This window comes from Nuphar pumila, chromosome 7 (genome assembly GCF_984573655.1).
Source record: "Nuphar pumila chromosome 7, dmNupPumi1.hap1.1, whole genome shotgun sequence".
NCBI lineage: Eukaryota > Viridiplantae > Streptophyta > Magnoliopsida > Nymphaeales > Nymphaeaceae > Nuphar > Nuphar pumila.
Window position 1 is genome coordinate 55824368 of NC_143255.1, and position 23429 is coordinate 55847796.

At 37.0% G+C, this 23429-nt stretch overlaps 2 protein-coding genes across 8 annotated transcripts in view; one reads left to right on the plus strand and one right to left on the minus strand.

Annotated features, from left to right (window-relative positions):
• The window catches only part of LOC149832295 (chaperone protein dnaJ 10-like), a 101543-nt gene extending 97393 nt beyond the window's left edge, over positions 1-4150 (plus strand). For 3 of the 4 annotated variants that reach the window (XM_090014423.1, XM_090014425.1, XM_090014424.1), the window contains exons 7-10: positions 618-776; positions 901-1073; positions 2988-3068; positions 3846-4150. In XM_090014423.1, the coding sequence (XP_089870549.1) occupies positions 618-776; positions 901-1073; positions 2988-3068; positions 3846-3932 (500 nt within the window). In that variant the 3' untranslated portion in view covers positions 3933-4150. The remainder of the gene's footprint in view (positions 1-617; positions 777-900; positions 1074-2987; positions 3069-3845) is intronic. The other variant, XM_090014426.1, reaches the window with a different exon arrangement.
• Positions 4151-13686: 9536 nt separating this feature from the next.
• On the minus strand, positions 13687-22663 carry LOC149832296 (uncharacterized). Of its 4 annotated transcripts, none has more exons than XM_090014428.1 (17): positions 22582-22663; positions 22179-22309; positions 20894-21090; positions 20637-20722; positions 20452-20544; positions 20134-20263; positions 19035-19093; positions 18800-18895; positions 17668-17735; positions 17404-17575; positions 16642-16716; positions 15647-15745; positions 15228-15371; positions 15122-15151; positions 14957-15019; positions 14445-14522; positions 13687-14073 (listed from the first exon to the last, which is right to left on the minus strand). In XM_090014428.1, the coding sequence occupies exons 2-17, from the start codon at positions 22295-22297 to the stop codon at positions 14029-14031; spliced, it is 1554 nt and encodes a 517-aa protein (XP_089870554.1). In that variant the 5' UTR covers positions 22298-22309; positions 22582-22663; the 3' UTR covers positions 13687-14028. The 4 variants fall into 4 exon arrangements, with proteins under 4 accessions (XP_089870554.1, XP_089870553.1, XP_089870555.1 ...); XM_090014427.1 differs by having other exon boundaries at positions 22179-22484; positions 22582-22641; XM_090014429.1 differs by having other exon boundaries at positions 17479-17575; positions 22179-22484; positions 22582-22638.
• Between the last annotated feature and the right edge of the window lie 766 nt (positions 22664-23429).

Here is a 23429-nt window from a genome sequence, read left to right on the forward strand (position 1 = left end):
GGATGCATGAGTTCAATAAGAACCAAGTGTTTTAAATAAAGACATTCAACGAATCAACGCGGAAGGAGCACATGAGGTAGATGATGAAGAGCCTAAATGTATTGGGAAGAATGTGAATGTGCATGATGAACAAGGAGGATAAGGACAAGGAGAAAAATAAAATAATGATGATGATGACGATTGAAGTCATGTACATTTGCTTTTGTTTATATTTGGAAAGACTTGGTTATGTAAAACTTAAGTATTCACAAACTTGGGTTTTTTTTGTTTTTGTTTATGTATTATGAAACTATGAGTCTTGTGACATGTTCCTAATTGCATGATATTTAATATTTTGTGTTATTATCTTTAGTTTTTTTTATCTTTGGTGATGTCTTATCATAAATGCTTGATATGTGATTCTACGGTTGTATCTTATGCAATTCATCATTGTTTCATGTGTTATGATTTTTTATGATTTTTATTTTTTTTTGGATTTTTCTAGATTTTTATTAAAAATTATGATTTTTATGATGCCCAACCAATACGGGCTATGATATGCTTTTTACAACTTTGCTTTTAACTGCATTTTTCTCTTTCAAGTTCTTTTTCTCAAGTCATTGGCCTTTTTCCATCAGCTTTTGGGGAGGCCATGCTGCACACAATTGGCTACATATACACTAGGAAAGCTGCAAAAGAGCTGGGGAAGAACATCCTCTTTATGGGTGTCCCTTATTTGGCAGAATGGGTGAGAGACAAAGGTCATCATTGTAAATCTCAAGTTATTGCTGCATCAGGTGATCTTTTGTTTTTGTTTTCTTGCCATCTATCTTCTTATGCAAGTTTCTAGCATTTTGGGATTTGGTAACTAAGGTATTCACATCTTTCTTTTCCATGTTCCCTGTTTCCAAAATTGTGTAGGTGCTGTGTCATTGATTCAGATAGGGGAAGAGATGAACAAGAAGTTAGAGCAAGGCGGAAACGAAGAGAACATTTTAAAGAAATTTGAGGAGAAGAAAGATGCAATGGTCAATTCTCTTTGGAAAATCAATGTTGTTGACATTGAGACAACACTTTCACATGTCTGCCATGCGGTATGTAATGAAAGGTCATCTTTTCAGAAAATGTTTCTCTTCAGAGGTAGTCAGTAGTTCATTTAGAATCATCTCATGCTAAATACCTGCATGATGAGATTCTCAGAAAATTTCTTCTGGTTAAAGAACTCTTTATGAACCGTTGATATAATGAATAATGTCTAAGGAAAACCAGCCATAGAGATAGCTATGAATGACTGCAGTTGCTGAATATTTTTAGATTGGTGAAGTACTCTTAACTAGAACTGTCACAGGTGCAGAGTGAAACTTTTAAAAAATTTCTTCATATTTCCTTAATTGGTGATTCAAATATAATTTTAACATGAGATGACAGACATGGAAATTCAAGTAATATAAATGACTATGAGACGTGGGTACTTCTTCCAGCTCCCCATACCCATATTGGTACTTGGATGCTTTGAGCATGGGTCTTCTGAGTTTCATACTTGACCCATTTTTTTATCCAGTCAATGTCCAGCCAACACTTGTGATCTATGTAGTCAAAATCAGCGACTAGGCAACTAACCGCCCTACGCATAAAATCAGTGTCTAGTCCAGGGCACTTAGGCGCCCTAGACTTAAAAGGTCCCAATTAGTCCGACTAGTCCCCGCCTAGACCGCGTAGGTACCAACTAGTCCCTGCCTAGACTGGACTTGTCCTCATGTAGGCACAAACTTGTCCTTTTTTTATCATCCACACACACACACACACACACACATATATATATATAGTCACCGATATCAATATTTTGAAAATATCATGATATTATCAGTATTTCAAGGTCAGACGATAATTTCCTGAGATATTCCTGATATTTTCAAAAACATCTTTTTTATATATTTTAAGTATCTTTTTAGTTTATTTTATATTTAAAAAATTTAAATTTGGCTTGAAAAATAATATAAAACTGATTATTTCCTATCTTTCTTATTACTATTTATATTTTTTCAATTTTTAAAGCTTCTGAGATTTTCCCAAGAAAAATCACTTTTTGAAAATATCTTCAAGAAAAACCCTGACCGAGAAACTACCTTAAACGATATAGGTGACTATGATATATATATATATAATATGTTTTTTCATATATATATATATATATATATGTTTTTTCATATATATATATATATATATATATATTTACAAACTCTATTTTTTTAGATATATATGTCTACTCCTTTTCAGATGTATAAATATATATGCTTTGTTTGGCAGATAGGTAAATGAAAGCATCAACATATGAATGTGATTTAGAAAGAAACAAAATATAATGTTGGGGAGGCAAAGTAGTTAATGATTTACTCATGGTTGTTGAGTTCTCCACTTTTATTCAACAAGCACAGGTCTCCACCATGCTGCTTCATATTCAATGAACTGCATGACCTGTGATCAACTGACAGTTTTGGTCCTAAACCAAGTACTCTAGATGATTTAATCAGTCTATTTTATACAAATTTATGATGATTTAATTGATCAAATATTATACAAGTTTCTTACCAATGTATATGTGTATGTATGTATGCATTTATATATTATACACATATAAATATATAAATAGAAACATATATATATATATAGAGAGAGAGAGAGAAACATAAATAATTGTCTTTTTTAAGTGCTTGATATCTAAAACTATCATTTCAGTGTTTCTCATTTCACCATATAACTTTTGCTGCCAGACATGATATGCAATTCCACAAGTTCAATTTGGACAAAGCTATAAATTTAAATTTTGGCTGTAATATGTGTGATCACAATTTATTATTTCCTAAAGCTGATTGAATCTATGATTGGTAAGCCAGAATCACCAATGCCATTAATGACAGGGAATGATTGAGCTTTTGCTTTTCTTCTTCAGGTGAATGAGCTTTTACTTTTTTAGCTTCCTATACTATGTTGTTAATTGCACCTTGCAGGTTCTCCATGATAATACTGTTCTTAAGGAAACCTTAAAGTTGCGGGCTAAAGCATTGAAGAAACTAGGAACAATTTTCCAAGTATGACTCTGGTTCACAAGCACTTTTACATTTCTTTTCTTTTCTAATGTACATCAATGTGTGTGTTTTTGCAGTTAAGCCAATGATACTTGATTATTTTTTAATTGCTATTCCACTGTGTTTTCTCATTATCTTTGGACTTTGGTTAATCTTAGGCTAATCTGGCATCCTCTCTCCACACACACACACACACGTGTATATATATATATATATAGTAAAGTGAGTCTATTCCTAAAAGACAAGTGATTGTTATGACTTTATGAGATGTATCCTTATCCATGTTAATATCCCTGATTGCTCACGTCCTCCAAAATGATGTAATCAACCAAAAGAAAAATCCTTGAATAGTTTCTCCCGACTTTTCCATTTGCAATATTGAGGAGCTGTATTGTGCTACTGTTTTGGAAGTTGCTCTTATTTTTTCCTTGTACTTTGTGACAGCAAAAACGGAATAGTTTCTTGCATTTTTAGAGTGTTGGAGCATCAATGTGTAATGGTTAATATCATGCACACGATTATACTACCATTGGTCTTCTTCAATCTAACAGACAGATCCACTTAAAAATTTTGACAGCTGTAAAAGGGGAACTTAAATTTGTTAATGTAAGAAGGTAAAAATTATTGTTAGGACTTTTGGAACGCTTTTATGTGGTCATCCAATTTTTAGGTTGTTAAGTCTGCGATCTAATGACAGTAGAAACATATTTTACGTGCACATGCATGCACAACATATATATGCTCAGTGGAATGAATTTTCGTGTATAATGTTTTCTACAGGGTGAAAAAGATCTATATAGGAGAGAGACTAGTTTGCGACATGAGAATGCCACAAAAGACTCTACCGCATCATGTTCAAGTGATTGATGGCATTGAGAGATAGACGTATCCTTGTAACTTTCATGGCAGTATATTGGTGATTCACTTTCCTGAAACAGAGGAACTATTTATGGTTTGAATACTGTTCTATCTGTAATTTGCTGACCCTGGAGATTTTTGATGGATGATGGCCTGTATTGCTTCTTGCCAATTCCCTTGCTTACGGAGAAAGTGTTACTGGTGTTAATAATAAGTTGCAAGAACTCAATTTTTGCCTGATGAATGATTTGGAAAGATAAATATTAGCCTTCTCTCCTGACGAAGAAATCATGAAGATCAACTACTGTTTTCTTGCGCTACCAACTTAAATTTCTTTACGTCAAGCTGCCACGCCCACATACGTAAGCAGGCTCGATGTTATGGTTATTTGGGCGAACGGCAAAAAGCATATTCAGTACGCAAGCCAGTTTTCATTTGAAAGAGATTGAGTCCCTGCTTTGTCTCTTGACTTTTACTCATGTGGAGATCCCTATCGTTGTCTTCCACACTGATATATCTTGAGAGCAATAAGTTGGTCCGAGTTGTTATCAATGTCTTGGCCTAAAGAAAGTAAACTTTATCGTGAAAGTCAGTTGATTGAGATTGAATTTCGACTTGTATCTTGACTTTTACCCAACTGAGAAATGGTCAACACACAAATCTTGAAGACGAACACTTTTAAACCATGGATGGTACTGAAATGAATACCCCATGAATTTCATACAAATGTATTGGTATCACAGGACATAGGCTCTTGTTTTTGTCATTGCGTGCTTCTTGAACAGATGGGCCCCATGGCTTTCGATTCAAATTTTGATACAATTTTGGCAGTCATTGTGCTGGGGGCATAAAACTCGAGGCTAAGACCCCCGCCGGAACCTATGCTGGGCATCAGCTTGCGCAGAGGGGCGACAGCCATAGGAATCGAACCTTCACTCTCGGCCAATGCCCCATCCCACTATGCCAACCCCCCTTGGGGGCAGGCTAATGCCTGCTTGATTGTCATAGTTTCTGCTAAATGGGAAATCTCCCAAGATGCTGGTTCTGTTCAGATAGCCGGTAAGAAGCCAATTTCATCAAATCTATCAAAACCGATGGTTGTTAAGGACATTTATTTTAAGAGAAGAGGAAATATAATCTCTCAACTCTTCAAAGGTATTAAAGTTCTTCCATAGAGATACAATCAGCCGCCTCTTTTTGGTTATTACATTTAACAACCTGAAGTTTTAGTTAAACAACCAACCTGAAGCAAAAGTCATTACTTTCTTCCCATAGACCAGGTTTGTCTTTTTATTGCAAAGAAAGAAACAAATAAGTTACATGAATATAGGACCCGGTTTGTTTTAGGGCCGGTTTGTTTCATGTAGTTTTCAATGATGGGAAAGTGCTGAGCTGCGCCCTTTTAGTTTGTTGTGAGGTTTCCCTGACCGAAAAAACCCAATACAGAGATTTGTGAATTCACAACCTCTGCCTGTAACTTTCTTTTTTCTGACAACACTCCACAAAATTTTATGGACCTCTTCAACGAGATCCCCCAATATTACAATGATAAATAAATGAAACACAAAATTAAGATAACCCAGCTCACTTTGTGATGCAATGATATGGTGTGGACTCGGTACACACCAATCCACGATTCATGATCCAAACGGATTCAAACGCACGCGGAAGCTTAAATGATAGAGAATCTTGACAGAACTCTGAGAAACGGGTTTTTGGGACCCGAGCACTAGATTTCGACAGAAATAATCCAAATGAAAGTTGTGTGCGACTCACACAGGTTTCCAACGAATATGAAAACACCAGATTCAGAGCAGGAGTGTCTATTCCACGGACTCGGAACTGGGACTACTAATCAAGTCCAACACAAACTGGCGAATTCGATGGACAGTCTGTTCAATGAGATTTTTGGACCAACAAACGTTGGAGTTCGTGAAAACTCACAACTGACGAAACAAAGACCAGATCCAGACCTTTCCAAAATTCCAAAGATCGGAATTTTTTGAAATTCCTACAATCCACCATGAATTTTTGAAGTTATAAAATGATAATATCTAATGAGCATGAAACAAAAAACTCCAAGCGAAATAACAGTAGCAGAAATTGATAATTTCAGAGCATAAAGACAACGATTCAACGAAATCTCCAAACATGAAAGATGTAGAATTAGATCTTAGCTTTTCACAAAATAAAAAAAAAATCTAAATTTCATGCAAAGAATCTTAAGATAACGGCAAAATACCAAGCACTATTTCAAAAGTTCTGTAGCAGAAAAAAGGCAGTCGCCTTCTGTCAGTTCGACGTCTTGACAACAAATTTCAGGGGCTTAAATGAATGAATCTCGAAAAGCGTTCAACTACAAAGTTCTAGCAAATTGTCTTAGCTTTCCAGAAAGCTAAAGAACGCGAAAATTCGTTCAGAAATGAGCCCGACACGGCTGTTTTATCAAAGACGTCTTTGTTAACTCGTAACAGCGCTTTAATCTTTTGAAAGGGATTCAAGTTCATTCACACAGCAAAAACCCAAAATAAATTAAGATCAAACGAGACAACTCTTAACATAAAACTCTTCTAAGCATGTATTCACAACTCTCTAATGGTTCAATACAGTTTAACAATGGTAAATCTAGAACAATCGCAAAACGAATGCGAATAAAAATAGCAAAAGACTAGAACGAAGAAACCAAAGATAGTATCCGGATTGGAGATGATAATGGCCGTCGTTGGGATGCAATCGACGCCACAAATGAACCTCGAACCGTAGAAATGGATTTCAACCACCACGAACAAACTATCACATCCACCCTCACAAGGTGATATACGGTTTCACCTTCTTCTCCAAGCAACCTTCCACCAAAATATCCACACTCAAGAAAAATTTCAGTCGCACCAAAACTCACGATTTTTCAAATGAAGAAGAAGCCTCCCTTGCCTTGGTCAACCTCCCCTAATTAAAGGCCTTGGTGCTTGGGAAGGGCCACATTAAAGAGGCCATGGGCCTTCCCAAGCCTTGAGTAAAAAACGAGCGTGCAAGGCCTCATTTTTTGCCAAGAGCTATTAAACCTCCAACAACCCACTTTTGACCTCCTACGGTCAACAAAATTTGAATGAGGTCCAAAATGGACCACACCAAGGTGGTGCCACCTAGGACCCCCTCTCATGAAGATGGATCATGATCTAGATCCAAATAGGCTACAAACTGGATCCTGCACCGACACAAAAGAGAAGCGAATTTACAAAAAAAAACAAAAAACTACCCTTGGACCTCATACACCCTCTAGTACCATAAAAAGATATTATAGGGTACCAGAACTATCTGAATCCGTAGAATCTAGCTCCTAAAAAAAATAAATAAATAAGATTACATGAAATAACTATTGTTGAAACAATATCAAAAAATATGATTCCACAATGGAATCAAAACAATAAAAGGAGCACGACGAGCATCGACTAACTGGGAGATCCACTAGGACCATAGCGATGTCTGAAATGGGTCTGGATATTTGGATTGAGATCCAAACCCGCTTCTGTCTCTAGATGCTCTGCATCATCCCCCCAGGTTAAAAAGGCTTCGTCCTCGAAGTCGACTCCTCACCTTCAGCATCACCACGGTACGGCACCAAGTGTTTGACGTTGAATACATTTGAAGTTTTGAATTAAGGTGAAAACTGAACCCTGTAAGGATTTGAATTAATAATGTTAGTAACTGTGCAAAGACCAATGTGCTTATGCGCCAACTTACCATGCAACTCAGGATGTAAACATTCTTTAGTAAGAGTAACCCATACTAGATCTCCAAGTTCAAACAATACCTGTCGATGCTTTTTATCATAGTTTGCTTTATACTTACTGATGTTGTCTTGAAGATTCAAATGTACATGTTCATGAATATCTTGCAATAAAGAAACACGATCTTGAACAGAATTTAAAGCAAGACCAACAACAAAAATATGAGCTAAGTCAACAAGAGAACAAGGATTAAAACCATACAAAACAGTAAAAGGGCTAAATCCAGTAGAACGATTCACAGACTTATTAAAAGCAAATTCAGCTTGTGTAATTATTTGAGTCCATGACATTAGTTTATCATTAATTAAAGCTCGCAATAAATTTCCTAAAGGCCGATTAACAAATTAAGTTTGACCGTCGGTCTGAGGATGATTCACAATGATAAATTGTAAATTGGTTCCTAACTTTTTTCATAATTGACGCCAAAAATGACCTACAAATTTAACATCTCTATCTGAAGTGATAGTTTTCTGAATGTCATGCAATTTGTAAATTTTCTTGAAAAAAAAAACTGCAATATGAGATGCATCCATTGTTTTTCTACACGGGATGAATCGAGTTATTTTTGTGTATCGATTAACGACCACAAAGACAAAATCTAGACCATGAGAGGCCTTAGGTAATCCTAAAACAAAATCCATGGTTATATCTTGCCAAGGCTTCTCAGGAATAGGCAACGACAAATATAACACAACATTTATGATATTTCCTTTTGTGATGTGACATGTATGACATTTTTCCATGAATTTATTCACTTCCCTTCACATGTGAGGCCAGAAATATGTTGAAGACACTAAATGCATTGTCTTGTCCCGACCAAAATGTTCCTCATTATGTATCTCAGAAATCAATTGTTGCATCAAAGAACAGTCTAGGATACAAAGTAAATTGCCTTTAAATAAAAATCCATCAACCAGGGAGAAATTGTCATGAGGATGACTTGTCACTTCATTAATAATTTTCGAGAAATAACTATCTGACTCATATAATGATGTGAATTCCTCAAAACCCCAAACGGATGATTTCATGGTAGACAGGAGAATGATTTTTCTACTTAAGGCATCAGTGACAACATTATCCTTTTCTGCCTTATACTTCAGAACGAATGTAAATTCTTGCAGATATTCGACCCATTTGGCTCTACGGGCATTCAACTTACGCTGACCATTGATATATTTGAAAGCCTCGTGGTCAGTATGAAGAATAAATTCATGATGTATCAAATAATGCCTCTAGTGCATTAATGCTCTAATGATAGCATAAAACTCTTTATCATAGGTATTATACTTCAATTTGGCTTCATTCAACTTTTCACTAAAGTAAGCAATAGGCTTACCTTCCTAACTCAACACAACACCTATACCTATACCAGATGCGTCACATGACAACTCGAAAGCAAGATCAAAATTAGGCAAAACTAACACTGACGTCGAACAGAGATAGGATTTCAAACGCTCAAATGATCATGGAGCCTCTGGATTCCACTGAAAGGTCTTGCCTTTTATACAATCGGTCAGCGGAGCAGCCATACTGCTAAAATGTAGAATGAACCTCCTATAGAAGGAAGCTAACCCATGAAAGCTACGCACGACAGTAATGGAGTTTGGCACAGGACAATATCGAATTGACTCGACTTTTGAAGGGTCAACAGATATACCTGTCGTCGAGACCACGTAATGAAGGAACCAAACTTCAGTGGCCCAGAAGACACATTTATCCATAGATGCATAAAACTATTCCTTTTTTAGGATGTCGAACATTAAACGTAAGTGTTCTAGATGTTCAGGTTTGGTTCAACTATATATGAGAATGTCATCAAAGTAAACGACCAAGAATTTGTCGATATAAGGTCAAAAAATTTGATTCATGATTCTCATGAAGGTAGATGGAGCATTGGATAGACCAAATGACATTACGAGCCATTCATAACGACCATCACGAGTCTTGAAAGCAGTTTTTCATTCATCGCCAGGCCTAACTCGTATTTGGTGATATCCACTTCGCAGATCTAACTTGGAAAACAACTTTGAACCAGTCAGTTGGTTCAACAGATCATCCAATCTCGAAATGGGAAACCTATACTTGATGGTTATCTTATTAATAGCTTGGCTATCAATGCACATTCGCCACGTTCCATTCTTCTTGGGTACAAGAAGAACAGGAACCACACATGGACTAAGGCTTTCACGAATGTGACCCTTAGTCAACAATTCTTCAACTTGTCTACGAAGTTCTTCATACTCCGTAGGACTCATGCGATAATGTAAGGCATGTAACAATACCACACCTTGATGTAAATCGATATGATGTTGAACTTTCTGCAGAGGGGGTAATCCATCCGGTAATTCATCGAAAAAGACTTCGCGAAATTCCTCTAACAGGGGTGTAATTCTAGGATCCATGGTGTCAGACTTTGACTCACCATGCGATGAATCAGAATCAACAGAGAACAAGTAGCATATGCTAGATTGACTTAGAGCCTCTTGGAGCTCATGTCTAGCAATAAATGCACCTGAAAGCTTAACTTTCGGAGGAGCATGTTTGGATGAAGGGGGGTGGGAAATTTGGGTGAAACCTGGAGTACAAGAAGATAAAGCAGATGATGAAGATGAAGACAAAGGTGGTAGATCCTTGGATGGCTTTAAATGAATCTCCCGCCCTTCGAAGGTGAACGAGTATGAATTAGATCGACCATTATGAATAACAGAACGAACATACTGCCATGGTCTTTCGAGTATGATATGACTAGCATCCATGGGGAGCACATCATACCATACTTGATCGAAATAAATGTTTTCAATTGAGAATTTGACCAAGCATTGCTGGTCGAGACGAACATCAACGCTCTTTTGGAGCCAAGACATCTAATACAGACGGAGATGAGTCTTACAACTCAAACCTAGCTTAATCATGGCTTCTACAGAAATGATGTTCTCACAACAACCTGAGTCTATGATGAACTGACACACTTTCCCATTAATGGTGCAAGCAAACTCAAATATGTGAGTTCTTAATCAATGATCATTTGTTTCTTGCCTCGGGGCTAAACAAACTCGTCTCGTGATGAGTGTTCACCTCGATCAGGCATCAACACATCCTCTTCCACAAACTCTTCTTCGGGTTCTTCTTCAAAGGATTCAATCTCCAGGTCATAAATGGTCAAACTCGGGATTGCATTGGACATCTTCTTCCTCATGAACTCCTTCAACGAATAAGGCCTTGCCACAACACTCAGTGGACGTATGGCCATGTTTCCCATAAGTATAACATTTGATGGGTGTGCTTGAACTAGCGGTTCTAGTTTGGTTTCCTATCGGACCATTCTGGCTCGCAACCCTAGATGGTCTTGACGCATCTGGGTGACGGTAGGGTGGGGCAACTTTTGCATTGAGGACCGTAGGGGCCCGCGCTATTGGTCTAGTCACGGGACTAGGTCTTTCTCTTGATGGACCTCTCATATTGACGTGCTTTTTGGTGTGCCTGAGACACAGTCCAGTACTCCACGAAATTTAGCATATCTTGTAATTGAAAGTTCAAACCTCCAATATATTTCGATACTAACTGTTCTTCACTTTCATGGATGTCGTTTCGTGCAACAAGATCATGAAATTCTTCGGTGTATTGATCCACTGATTTGGTTCCTTGTTTCAGACTTTGATATTTCTGATATAGCTCGTGATGATAGTTTAACGGTAAGAACTAAGCACGAAGTTTCTGCTCCATGTGCCCCCAACGCTCAATCGGGGCTCGACCCTGATGCTTGCGTGTCTGCTTGAGCTAGCGCCACCAAGCTACAGCTCGACCCTTTAATTTGAGGGATATCAACCCCACACGCCGAACTTCGAGCACCTTCTTAAACTCAAGGATTTCGCGAACTTCGCTAATCCAGTCTAGGAATTCTTCGAGAGTTTCAGTTCCCTTGAATTCTAGGATATCAAAACGTAAGCCTGAATCTCAATGGGATCTCCTAGGTTGTAGGTTATCTCTTATCTCTGGACTTCATCAATGTGACTCGAAGTCTTCATCAAAATCATACGAATGAGTTTCACGAGTTCCTCGAGAACTGTGCAAACTCCGCTCATCACGCCGATCGTTAAATCTAATATTTACGGTCATTTGACGAGTTAAATCCTCAACTCGGCGATTAGCCCCAGTGAGTTATCTTTGCAGATCTCGCACCTCATATCGATGGTCACGATCATCGTTTCCTCTATTAAAATTATTTTAACCCCGATCGCCCATTTGACCCACCATGGTAAATGGTACAAAAAAAATTAGACTCCCCACAACACCGAGAATCGTGTCAGATTGAAAAATTCAACAACCATCGCTCTGATACCAAATTGATGCAATGATATGGTGTGGACTCGATACACACCAATCCATGATCCAGGATCCAAACGCACGCGAAAGTTTAAACGATAGAGAATCTGGACAAAACTCTGAGAAACGGGTTTTTGGGACCCGAGCACTAGATTTCGACAGAAATGATCCAAATAAAAGTTATGTGCGACTCACACAGCTTTCCAACGAATCTGAAAACACCAGATTCAGAGCAAGAGTGTTTGTTCCACAGACTCGGAACCAGGACTACTAATCAAGTCCAACACAAATTGGCGAATTCGACGAACAGTCTGTTCGATGGGATTTTTGGATCAACAAACGTTGAAGTTTGTGAAAACTCACAACTGACGAAACAAAGGTCAGATCCAGACCTTTTCAAAACTCTAAAGATCAGAATTTTCTGAAATTCCTACAATCCGCCATGAATTTTTGATGTTATAAAATGATAATATCTAATAAGCATGAAACAAAAATCTCCAAGCGAAATAACAGTAGCAGAAATTGATAATTTCAGAGCATAAAGACAACAATTCAATGAAATCTCCAAACATGAAAGATGTAGATTTAGATCTTAGCTTTTCACAGAATAAAAAAAAATCTAAATTTCATGCAGAGAATCTTCAGATAATGGCAAAATACTGAGCACTATTTCAAAAATTCTATAGCAGAAAAAAGGCAGTGGCCTTCTGTTAGTCCGACGTCTTGACAGCAAATTTAAGAGACTTAAATGAATGAATCTCGAAAAACGTTCAACTACAAAGTTCTAGCAAATTGTCTTAACTTTCCAGAAAGCTAAAGAACGCAAAAATCCGTTCAGAAATGAGCCTGACACAGCTATTTTATCAAAGACGTCTTTGTTAACTCGTAACGACGCTTTGATCTTTTGAAAGGGATCCAAGTTCATTCACACACAGCAATAACCCGAAATAAATTAAGATCAAATGAGACAACTCTTAACATAAAACTCTTCTAAGCATGTATTCGCAACTCTCTAATGGTTCAATACATTTTAACAATGGTAAATCTAGAACAATCGCAAAACGAATGCGAATAAGAATAGCAAAAGATTAGAACGAAGAAACCAAGGATAATATCCGGATTGAAGATAATAATGGCCGCCGTTGGGAAGCAACTGATGCCACAAATAAACCTCGAACCGTAGGAATGGATTTCAACCACCACGAACAAGCTATCACATCCACCCTCACAAGGTGATATACGGTTTCACCTTCTTCTCCAAGCAACCTTCCACCAAAATATCCACACTCAAGAAAAATTTCAGTCGCACCAAAGCTCACGATTTTTCAAATGAAGAAGAAGCCTCCCTTGCCATGGTCAACCTCCCCTAATTAAAAACCTTTGTGCTTGAGAAGGGCCACATTAAAGAGACCATGGGCCTTCCCAAGCCTTGCACAAAAAACAAGCGTGCAAGGCCTCGTTTTTGCCAAGAGCTATTAAACCTCTTACAACCCACTTTTGACCCCCTACGGTCAACAAAATTTGAATGAGGTCCAAGATGAACCACACCAAGGTGGCGCTACCTAAAACCCCCTCTCATGAAGACGAATCATCATCCAGATCCAAATAGGCTACGAACTGGGATCATACACCAACACAAAAAAGAAGCGAAGTTGCAAAAAAAAATAAAAAACTACTCTTGGACCTCATACACCCTCTAGTACCACAAAAAGATCCTACAGGGTACCAAAACTATCTGGATCCGTAGAATCCGGCTCTTAAAATAAATAAATAAAAAAGATTACATGAAATAACTATTGTTGAAACAATATCCAAAAATATGATTCCACAATGGAATCAAAACAATAAAAGGAGCACGATGAGCATCGACTAACTGGGAGATCCACTAGGACCATGGATGTCTTGCAAGCGTGTAGATCGCCTTGAGTAGCGATGTCTGGAACGGGTCTGGATATTTGGATTGAGATCCAAATCTGCTTCTTGGATGCTCTGCATCACTTTGCCTTGCTAATACTGGTATTTGAAGATGTATCCCACACCTGTAGACACAAAGTGATATGTGACATAACAGCTTGAAAAGAACATAATAAATTTCAAGTAACGAAAGATATATGCAGCTCAGCAGCCACTTGATGAGGACGGTAGATAAAGTCATTCAATCCCCAAGGCACATCTCACTTGGCAACTGTAAGAATGGGGACTACACACATCTTCATCAACTGAGAGATGTGGTGGGGATTGAATATAACCGATGAATTGGGTTTTTACAATATGACCTGCTCTTGCCTCCTTGATGAGTAGGTGCTTTCCAGATTCAAGCGCCAGCTTTTAGAACGTCTCTAGCTCACACTCAGTGGAGCTGAGATTCATTGATTATCTTGTCTTTGCCAATAATAGAATTCCTGCTCACCTTGAGTTTCCCCTTGGAACCTCCTATAGCCAGCAAAGAAGGGCTATCTTCTGAGAATGCAACAGAGAAAACAGCTCCCTGAAAGTTTCAAGACCAGAAAGTTGATAGCCAACCCAGATATCACCACATCACAATATATTAAAAATCAAGTACCATATTGAATCACCAGATAGAAAAAATGAGAAATATAAAGCAAGGCATCATGATAACAACTGACAATTCAGACAAAGAATGAATGTAAATGAGGGCAACTGCACAGAAATATAGAAAATGTGGCCAAAATAATCTCCCAAGCAAAAGGTTCTCAAATATTTCCCAACACATAACATTTTATATTTGTCTTAAATTTAATACAGGGCATAGAAATCCCTTTGCCTTTTGAATTGATCGATGTTCAGGAGGCAAATGATGCCTTAGCATTTCATGTTAGGAGCAGGGGATGTACTGGATTAAGTTTGCAAGAAACAATTGTATTTCATGATTGCAGATCATGACCGGAATTTGCCACTTACAACTTCTGATTTCCAGGATCCAACACATGCCGGTTGGTTGTTTGCTATATTCCAGAGTTTCACCTAATTACATGAACATAGAATTATTACTAAATGGAGAATCCATGCTTTATCTCCTAAATTTCAGCAAAATGCAGGAATGAAAATATATGGAAATAGATGTACCATCTTATCTGTTGATCCTGTTGCCAGTAGCTGCAACAAAGTCAGCAACATCAGATATTTCTGTTAAGGCTTCAGAGAGATACAATTAGCATAGTGGATAACATACATTAGCTACAGATGGATTGTAAGACACTGCACAGACAGCTTTATCATGTGCGTGCAGGGTGAAAATTGGTTTGAGACCAGAATCTGAATTAGCTGCAGCAGCTCGAATGTCGAAACATTGAACGGTACCATCTTCTATACTAACCTGAACTCAGAATTCATAATATAATACCATTACAAAATACAGAAGATTTTCTGCTTCATTTTTAACTTAAATAGAAAAACTAAACCAAAATATTATCAATTTATGTCATATGGACATGGCCATATGAATAAAACCCTGCTATTATTGTGCAGTTCTCCGGTGACAACATAGGATTCAAAAAAAGATTGGTGCATGTAAAAATCATGATAGAAGAACATTGGCTATCCCTTGCCTTTTTGCATAAGTAACATGGTGTTAATGGGTCAAAGTTCTACCACAAACGAGTGAGCTGTGTGAGGATCCCATGCAACGCTTTCAACATCAGTTGGCACTGACCACCGGACACCAGCATGTGAAGGGGCCCTCATGTCCATCTGCATATAATGTAATAACATAATGTAACTGGAAAGAAACTAAAAAGCAAAAGTAAAATAGATTCATCAATTATATTTAATTCTATGGCAGATACTTAAAATTTTGTTTCTGATGCTCCAATCTTTTAGAAAAAAAATTGAACAGAACCTGAAATGTGATTAAGTGATCACTTTACAGTTGCAAAAGACTGTCAGTGCTAACTTTTATCTGATCTCAGATGATCTAGCAAGTCTCTGTGTAACAAGAATATAGCATGGGCTAGTGCATAATAATAGTAATTTGTTCCATTCACACATAAGTCATACATGAGAGCATGTGTAGCATTGATTTGGTATATGTAACTACACCATACATTTTTACAACACCACCAAGAATGCTCCAACATCAACATATAAGATGAACGAGGAATTTCTCATGTGTCTCCTTTTGTTCTTTGATAATTCCCAAAAACGTCACCAGACCATGCACATTTGACAGCAACCAATTGGTCACTTGATATTTAGATCAAGCTGGACATCACCAAATTACACATACATCACCCATCTGTGCAATGGCATGCTTTTCCATCCACAGCATGGCCAACTAAGGCGCCTAAGAGCATAATCAGGCACAAAAGACCACTTGTCTCTTGTTTCATGGCCACTCCAAGGTGAAATAAAAGGAGCCTCGAGAACCCTCAAATAACCCTCCTTTAGAAGAATCTTGCTAACCTCTGTCCATGGTGTGACCAGCAAGCATAATAAATTTGAACCAGCCCACGACTCTAGATAATGTTACTCAATACAAAAGCAGTTTATAAATACCAGCAAGAGCATGTCAACAAGTAAAAAACATTATTAGAAATTTATTGAGCATACAACAGGACTAGCGCCTTTAATGTACACAACTGCCTTACCATGACCACCGTGCGATCAAAAGAACCACTTAGAAGAACAGTTGATTGATGCCAATTCCATGCAACAGCTTGCACCTATAAGTTTATGTATACAGATAATAGAATTAGTACATTCATGATTCTTTCTTAAGGCTGACAATAAGTACAAGACATCCATTTCATGATCTGTCACAGTCAAAAGTTGCAAACTTGAAATAAATACCTAGTTCTCTCTATCATGCTGATGCTTTTGTGTATCTTAAAAAGAAAAAATAGATACGGAGAAGTCATCATCTGGACTGCTTGTAGTTGCAGACATAGTGTTTGCTTGCATACATGCATGCATGTTTGTGAAAACAAACAATTAGCAATCAACTACATGTAGAAAGTATACTGTTACGTGACAGAGGAACAGATATATCATGAATATTGGATATAGGCAACCAATTTTAAGTAAGAAACATGGATGTGTTTGCATATTAATTATTTTAAATTATTAAGCACACATAACAAAATAATATTATTAAATTTTAAAATTCCAAACTCCTAGTGTGATAATGACGATTCAAGATCATTAGGAAATATGAAAAATTGATGACAAACTATAAAAAGGAAAACAGTAACTAACAACAAAATCAAGACTCAAAAACATAAAAGACATGACTGTGTCAATCATGTGCTACACATGCTTGTCTCCTGTCCATTAAGTGTGTTGGTGACAGTGGGTAACTGTGCTGTATTGTGTAACATAGAAGTAATTATAGAAAAAGAAAAAGAGCTAACAATATGGAATTGATAGTTCCAAAAGATTATGTAATGGTATCTATAATGGATGTGGACTGAGATGCTAATGTCTGCCTTATCTGAATGATGTTGTAACGTGTGTCCACAATTTCCAGAGACCATGTCCCAAATCTTGACTGACTTATCAGCACTCGCACTGGCTAGGAGGTTCCTGGTAAACGAAAGAAACTTCAACACTTAACTAATTGTTATGGAATTTGAAAAACAACTTATCTTGGTATCAGAAAACAATAAAAAAACCACCTGAATTCTTTGTTCCATGCCAAATCCAAGACTGAATCTGTATGACTATCTTCTTTGAAAGTAATTGCCTACAAACATCCAACAAGAGAAATTGAAAGAACAAGATGCAAAAACTAGACTCAACAGGTACAAATCTCACCAAATGAGCACTAGAGACTTAAGGTATAATGGATCCTGATGAAAGTGTATCTGATCACCTAACCATTTGAATAAGACTTAATTCAGAGGTCTACATAGCTTTCAGGCACTGAGAGTTCTCAATAGGAGAAAACAGAAGACACATATTGAAAGGAGAATAAATTAAAACATGTTTCCCATGACAGGGAAGTGATAAAAGAAAATTGAGGCCAAACCTGCTCCTCTCTCAAGAAGTTGAGTTAATACATATGGACCAGGTCACATGAGACCAGTAATAGCTACATTCGAGCAAGTGCATATGCATCCACATATAAGCATTAAAGAAGATAGAGATGAAAGTTGAAAATTAATTCCATATCATGCCACAACCTACTATTTTATACAACTTTGCATGTTTGAAGCAGGCCATGAATCAGACTGAAACCTTAATTCCAGGAAGAGTGACCAACCAATACATTCATGAGGCTTGGAAGAGATGATCATCAGCAACATCAAGACTTTGACCTCAAAGCAAATGCCCGATAAAACTATCGATATAACTAGTTTCTCAAGATACAGGATGCAAACATGTTTTAAGTCCAAAAGAGAAGAACTTAGTAAGAAAACAAAAAATACAATGTAAGGAAGAAGGTGGAACTATTCATACAATGACAAACTATGATACCTATTGTTGAACCAATTAGACAGCACGCAGCTACCGACTGTTAATAGAATCTCCATATTCAAGCATCTAAGAAGATATAGATTAGCCTTTAAACCATTGAGAAGTCAACACATACAGTCATCAAGTAATGAAAGATGAATTTTGTAAACGACAAAAGCTGAACAAAAAATCATAAAAACAAACAAGAAAAGTAAAGAATAGCAATACCAATATCCAAGAACAAAGAAGATAATAAACAATTTTTTCAAAGATCCCATACAATAATGGTGGGCTCAAGTTGTAGATAATCTTTTATGACAAATGATATAATGGAAAAGACTTTCATTGCACCTCTTTCTTCTTCTTCTTCTTGTCCTTGCTAGACTTGTCAGAAATTGGTTGCTTTAATGTCCCTCCTAGTGTCATAAATGGCTGGACTTCATCAACCTAGAAGATAATACAATAAGACACCCGATAGGCATTGGTTGAATTAATAGGAGAACATTCAAATAGCGGAACAAAGAAAAAACTGTATATTATTCGGTAAGAGATTCTGTCATCTAAAAAAAGAGGTTGGTCCACTTACAAGGTCAAGATCCCAAATTTCAATCCCCGGTTCCATCGAGCCAATAGCTATAAAATTTCCTGTTGAAAAACAACACAGAAATAGTCAGTCAGCTTTGACAAGAAGGACCAAAAACTATTAATAAAAAAGAATAATATGTGAACGCAACAGGTAAGACAGAAATAAAGCACATTCAGGAAAATCATAAACAATCAAGCAACATGAGATTCACCAAGCTTCTCTTCCAGGTACTCCATCCAGCAAAGCTTGTCTAATAATTTTACAATCAATCAGATGGGCATAGCAAACATGCAGGAAGTGCCGATAACATTTTTGTGAAAATAGCATACAATGCTAAGAAACAAAAGAAAATTTGATCATTACTAATTAAATCTCATGCAAATAAAACAAATTTACCTTCAGCACACGAATTGTATACCTTAAAAAATAGCTAAAAGAACAAATCAACTAACTGCAAAATTATTTGTAGGATGCATATGTAGTCAATAACTGTTGAAGTTCAAGTCCCAAACAGCTAAAGAATTGAAGTTAATAAGTGAATTCCATAAACAATGAGTGAAGCTACACTGAAACCAAGGTCACCTACAATTTGACAAAGGCCATCACCAGCATTGCCACAACTTCAACCCGAATTACAAACTACTAACATCTAATCATTGTTCTTGTCACAGATTGCTAGAAAAAGTGAAAAATCTGCTTGGATCTGATAAAACTACACAAAGAAAAAACTAGAATAGAAGAAAAGAACCATAAGAAAACAGCTTGTTTAAAGTTGAAACCTGATAATCTAAATTGACAAGAAAAACTGCAAGCTAATACTTGAAGACCTAGTTTTTTCTTCCAAATTAATGGAATTTAATGTCAGATCATGCTTCAGCATAATTGCAAAAAGGGACACATTTCTTTATTAAGCACTTGTGAGACCCCCTGGACTGTTAATACCAATTAAGTGTTCATGCTAGGCAATACAACAAAAAAATAAAGAAACCTATGTAAAGCTGAGACTGATGCTTGAAGTGTATCAATTTCTTATTTACAAATTGAAGCTACCATTAGGACCACACGAATATCAACTCCAGAAAGGAGGGCAGCAACTAACCTTTGTCTCCACTTTTTTTGAGGTTGCAATCAAGCCATGCTGTACAAAGGGGAAAAGCTGGCAGAAATATCTCATGATGCACAAACAAATTTGGTTTGCCATCTTCCCCATCTTCCTCAAGTATATATATCTGCATGTACATAATTTCAAACAAGGTGTACCTTCCCCAATAGACAACCAATAAAGTAACAACAATGAAGTCCAAAATTGCCCTGAAGCAAGTTATGAATGTAGACCTAGCATTTTCACCAAAATTGCTGAATATTTCTCGTAAAAGAACAAAGCTAAATCAAACAAATATGGTACATTGCCACACACCTTAAGAAGATTCATATCATCCTCATTACCAGCACAAACTATAACACCATCTGAAGGCAATATTCTCCTGTCCTCTTCCTCCTCGTCATCATCCTAAAGCATCAAACAAGAATCTTTCCTTAATGCATTAAAGGATAAGGTTACATGCAGCATCAACTTAATTAATCCATCACAGAAATATTTACATTCTTATCTAGCAGATAGGGATCCATGTCATTGCTTGGATAATAGCAATTCCCAGACAGCACTCCACTGCTAAACAAATCTATGCCTGAGGAACACATTGAAAATCCCTCAAATTAAATGTTTACAGACAAAACCATTACAAGAAGATGCAACAATGATGGATTCTTTAACAGGTACATACTTGTGACAACACATGTTTCGTTCACTTAAGAAAAAAAGATTTCATCAACAAAGAGGAAGCCATCACATAAGTTACCTTCATCCTCATCATCATAGTGATCCATGTCAAGCTCTCTTAGGCCATCAGTTATGTCGTGAAAACTTCCATTAGAATCTTTGCAGCCATAATTTTTTCCAACAGCATCAGCTGCAGCTAATGCATGGAAAACTTCATCAGTGCACTTTGTCTCATCAACATTCATATCTTCATCTTGTCCGTCCTCACTTCCCTCACTGCACGGACACTCAGAATTGCATAAATGTTAGATATCTGAGAAAATAATAAACTAAAAATAAAAATCACCCATTCATTTCATCTTGCACGCTCATAAGTTTTGAGAAAGGTAAGCTATTTTTTGAGGAAAAAGAAAGGTAGGCCATTACGGTTAAACTCATAATAGATACTGTGACACAAGGGTTGATGGAATATCAAAGGTAATAATCTAAATGTAGACAATAAGCGACGGCATAAGAGAGTGTATCCCTGGTTCAATTAAATAAATCTAATATGTGATCAAAAGTTGAAACTAAATGTAAGAGAGAACTTATAGGATCAATTCATAGGGCCAACAGAACTTCTTAGCATAACTTCAGCAGCATTGCAAAAACTACCTATACAATTTGTTCCCACGAAGCAAGCCATAGTTCACACAAGCAATTACTTTCATGCCAGGAATTGGATGCACCCACTTTATTCAGAGAACTCAAATAAGTGGGATAAGTGGTTGCATTAAAATCCCCATTAAGATTTTAGATATCATCAAAAGCAATGCCATAAGATCAGAGAGAAAACGAGAAGAACCACCCAAATGCAAAATCAATCTATACCAAATATAGCCAAAATAGTTTGCCTTTGGACATCAAAAGCATATATATATATATATATATATATATATATATATATATATATATATATATATATATATATATATATATATATATATATATATATATATATATATATATATATATATATATATATATATATATATATATAGAGAGAGAGAGAGAGAGAGAGAGAGAGAGAGTCTTGTTTGGAACTTTGGACATCAAAAAATGTCATGATCTTGCAAACTTTACCAAGCAAAAAAAGAGCAAAGCTTCAAAGGGTTATATCCTGTGCTATTTGAGCAAAAAAAAAATTTAACTTAATTTAACACCCAAACAGATTCAATTGTGAACTACTATGCAGCACTCATCGACAAACCAAAAGCCAGAAAATTGTGCACTGTGTTTCATATGAACATATTCAACATTATGAAAACCAATCAATCAGAAACAAAACTATCAAAGTATGAACTGATAACGAAACAAAGAGTTACCTGGCCGCTAAACCACCGGACCTCAGAAGCTCTTCGATTTCTTCCTTCGACGGTGGTTCTGCGGCATCGGCAATCGCCTTAGCGACACCTTTCGGCAGCCAACACACCGCCGAAATCATTTCGAAGAAGCCCTGCCAATCGCCCCCAACAAGAACGCATCAATATCGATCGATCAATCCACAACTCACCATAAAAACGAGAAAATCGCTCTCTTCAACACAATAACTATCAATAACGATCTCTGTAACAGTTCGTGGTGGTACATACAACAAAAGGGACGGAAATTCTAGCTCGAAACCGAATTTTCTGAGGACAGGATATCGAAAGAACAGGCGAATCAGGAAAAGAAAAACGAAACGGGAAGCACTAAGAGAGAACAAAGGTTGGATTTTTAGGGTTATACCAGGGACGCCTCCTAAGTTCGAACCAGCCTCCTTAAACCCTAGCGCGCGCGAGAGAGAGAGAGAGAGAAAACCCTAAAATCGCGATCTTTTAAGTTCGCGGTCTGCCCTTGAGAGAGGTAAACACATCAACCCGTAAAATCCAGATCTTTTAAAATCATGATGTGTCTACCCTTTTCCTGTTTGTTTTGTACCCATTTTCACGTTAAAATGGGGTTGATTTTCCCATCATATGTGAGACAAACACGCATAAAGCCAGTGTTGTGGCGTGGGCCCCACTTTTTCGTGCGAAAGAGCAGGGAAAGTGAAATACTGAGAAAGGAGCTTCGTGAGAAACAGAGGGGTGCAGTGTTGTTTCACCTGGGAATTGTACACGACCCATATGAGTATAAACCACGATTTCTCCAGCGAAAACGGCAGCAGATTCCACCATACATAATCTTCACACTAATCAAAATCACAAGTAAAAAGAGGGGAAAAGCAGCAATGACATTCTTTCATTGGTGAATGAAGGAGAATAAGAACAGAAACCCTAAGGAGAGGGGGGAGGAGTTTGAAGAAAATGAGGTCTGGAGGAAAAATCAAATTGTATTGATTCTATTACTTCTATTGAGGAGAGAACAACTAACATATATATAGCACAAAAATACAAGGTCGATAGCTATTCATAGGACTCTATAATGATAAACATACTACACAGCCGATAGCTATATGATAACGCACATACATGCCATAGTACTCTATCCGTTCGGTATCCTTATATACCGTGATAACCAAGATAATAAGGATACTCTATATCCTTGTTATGATAAACTTCTTTTATTCTCCCTTTGGAGCGGACCGATTCAGA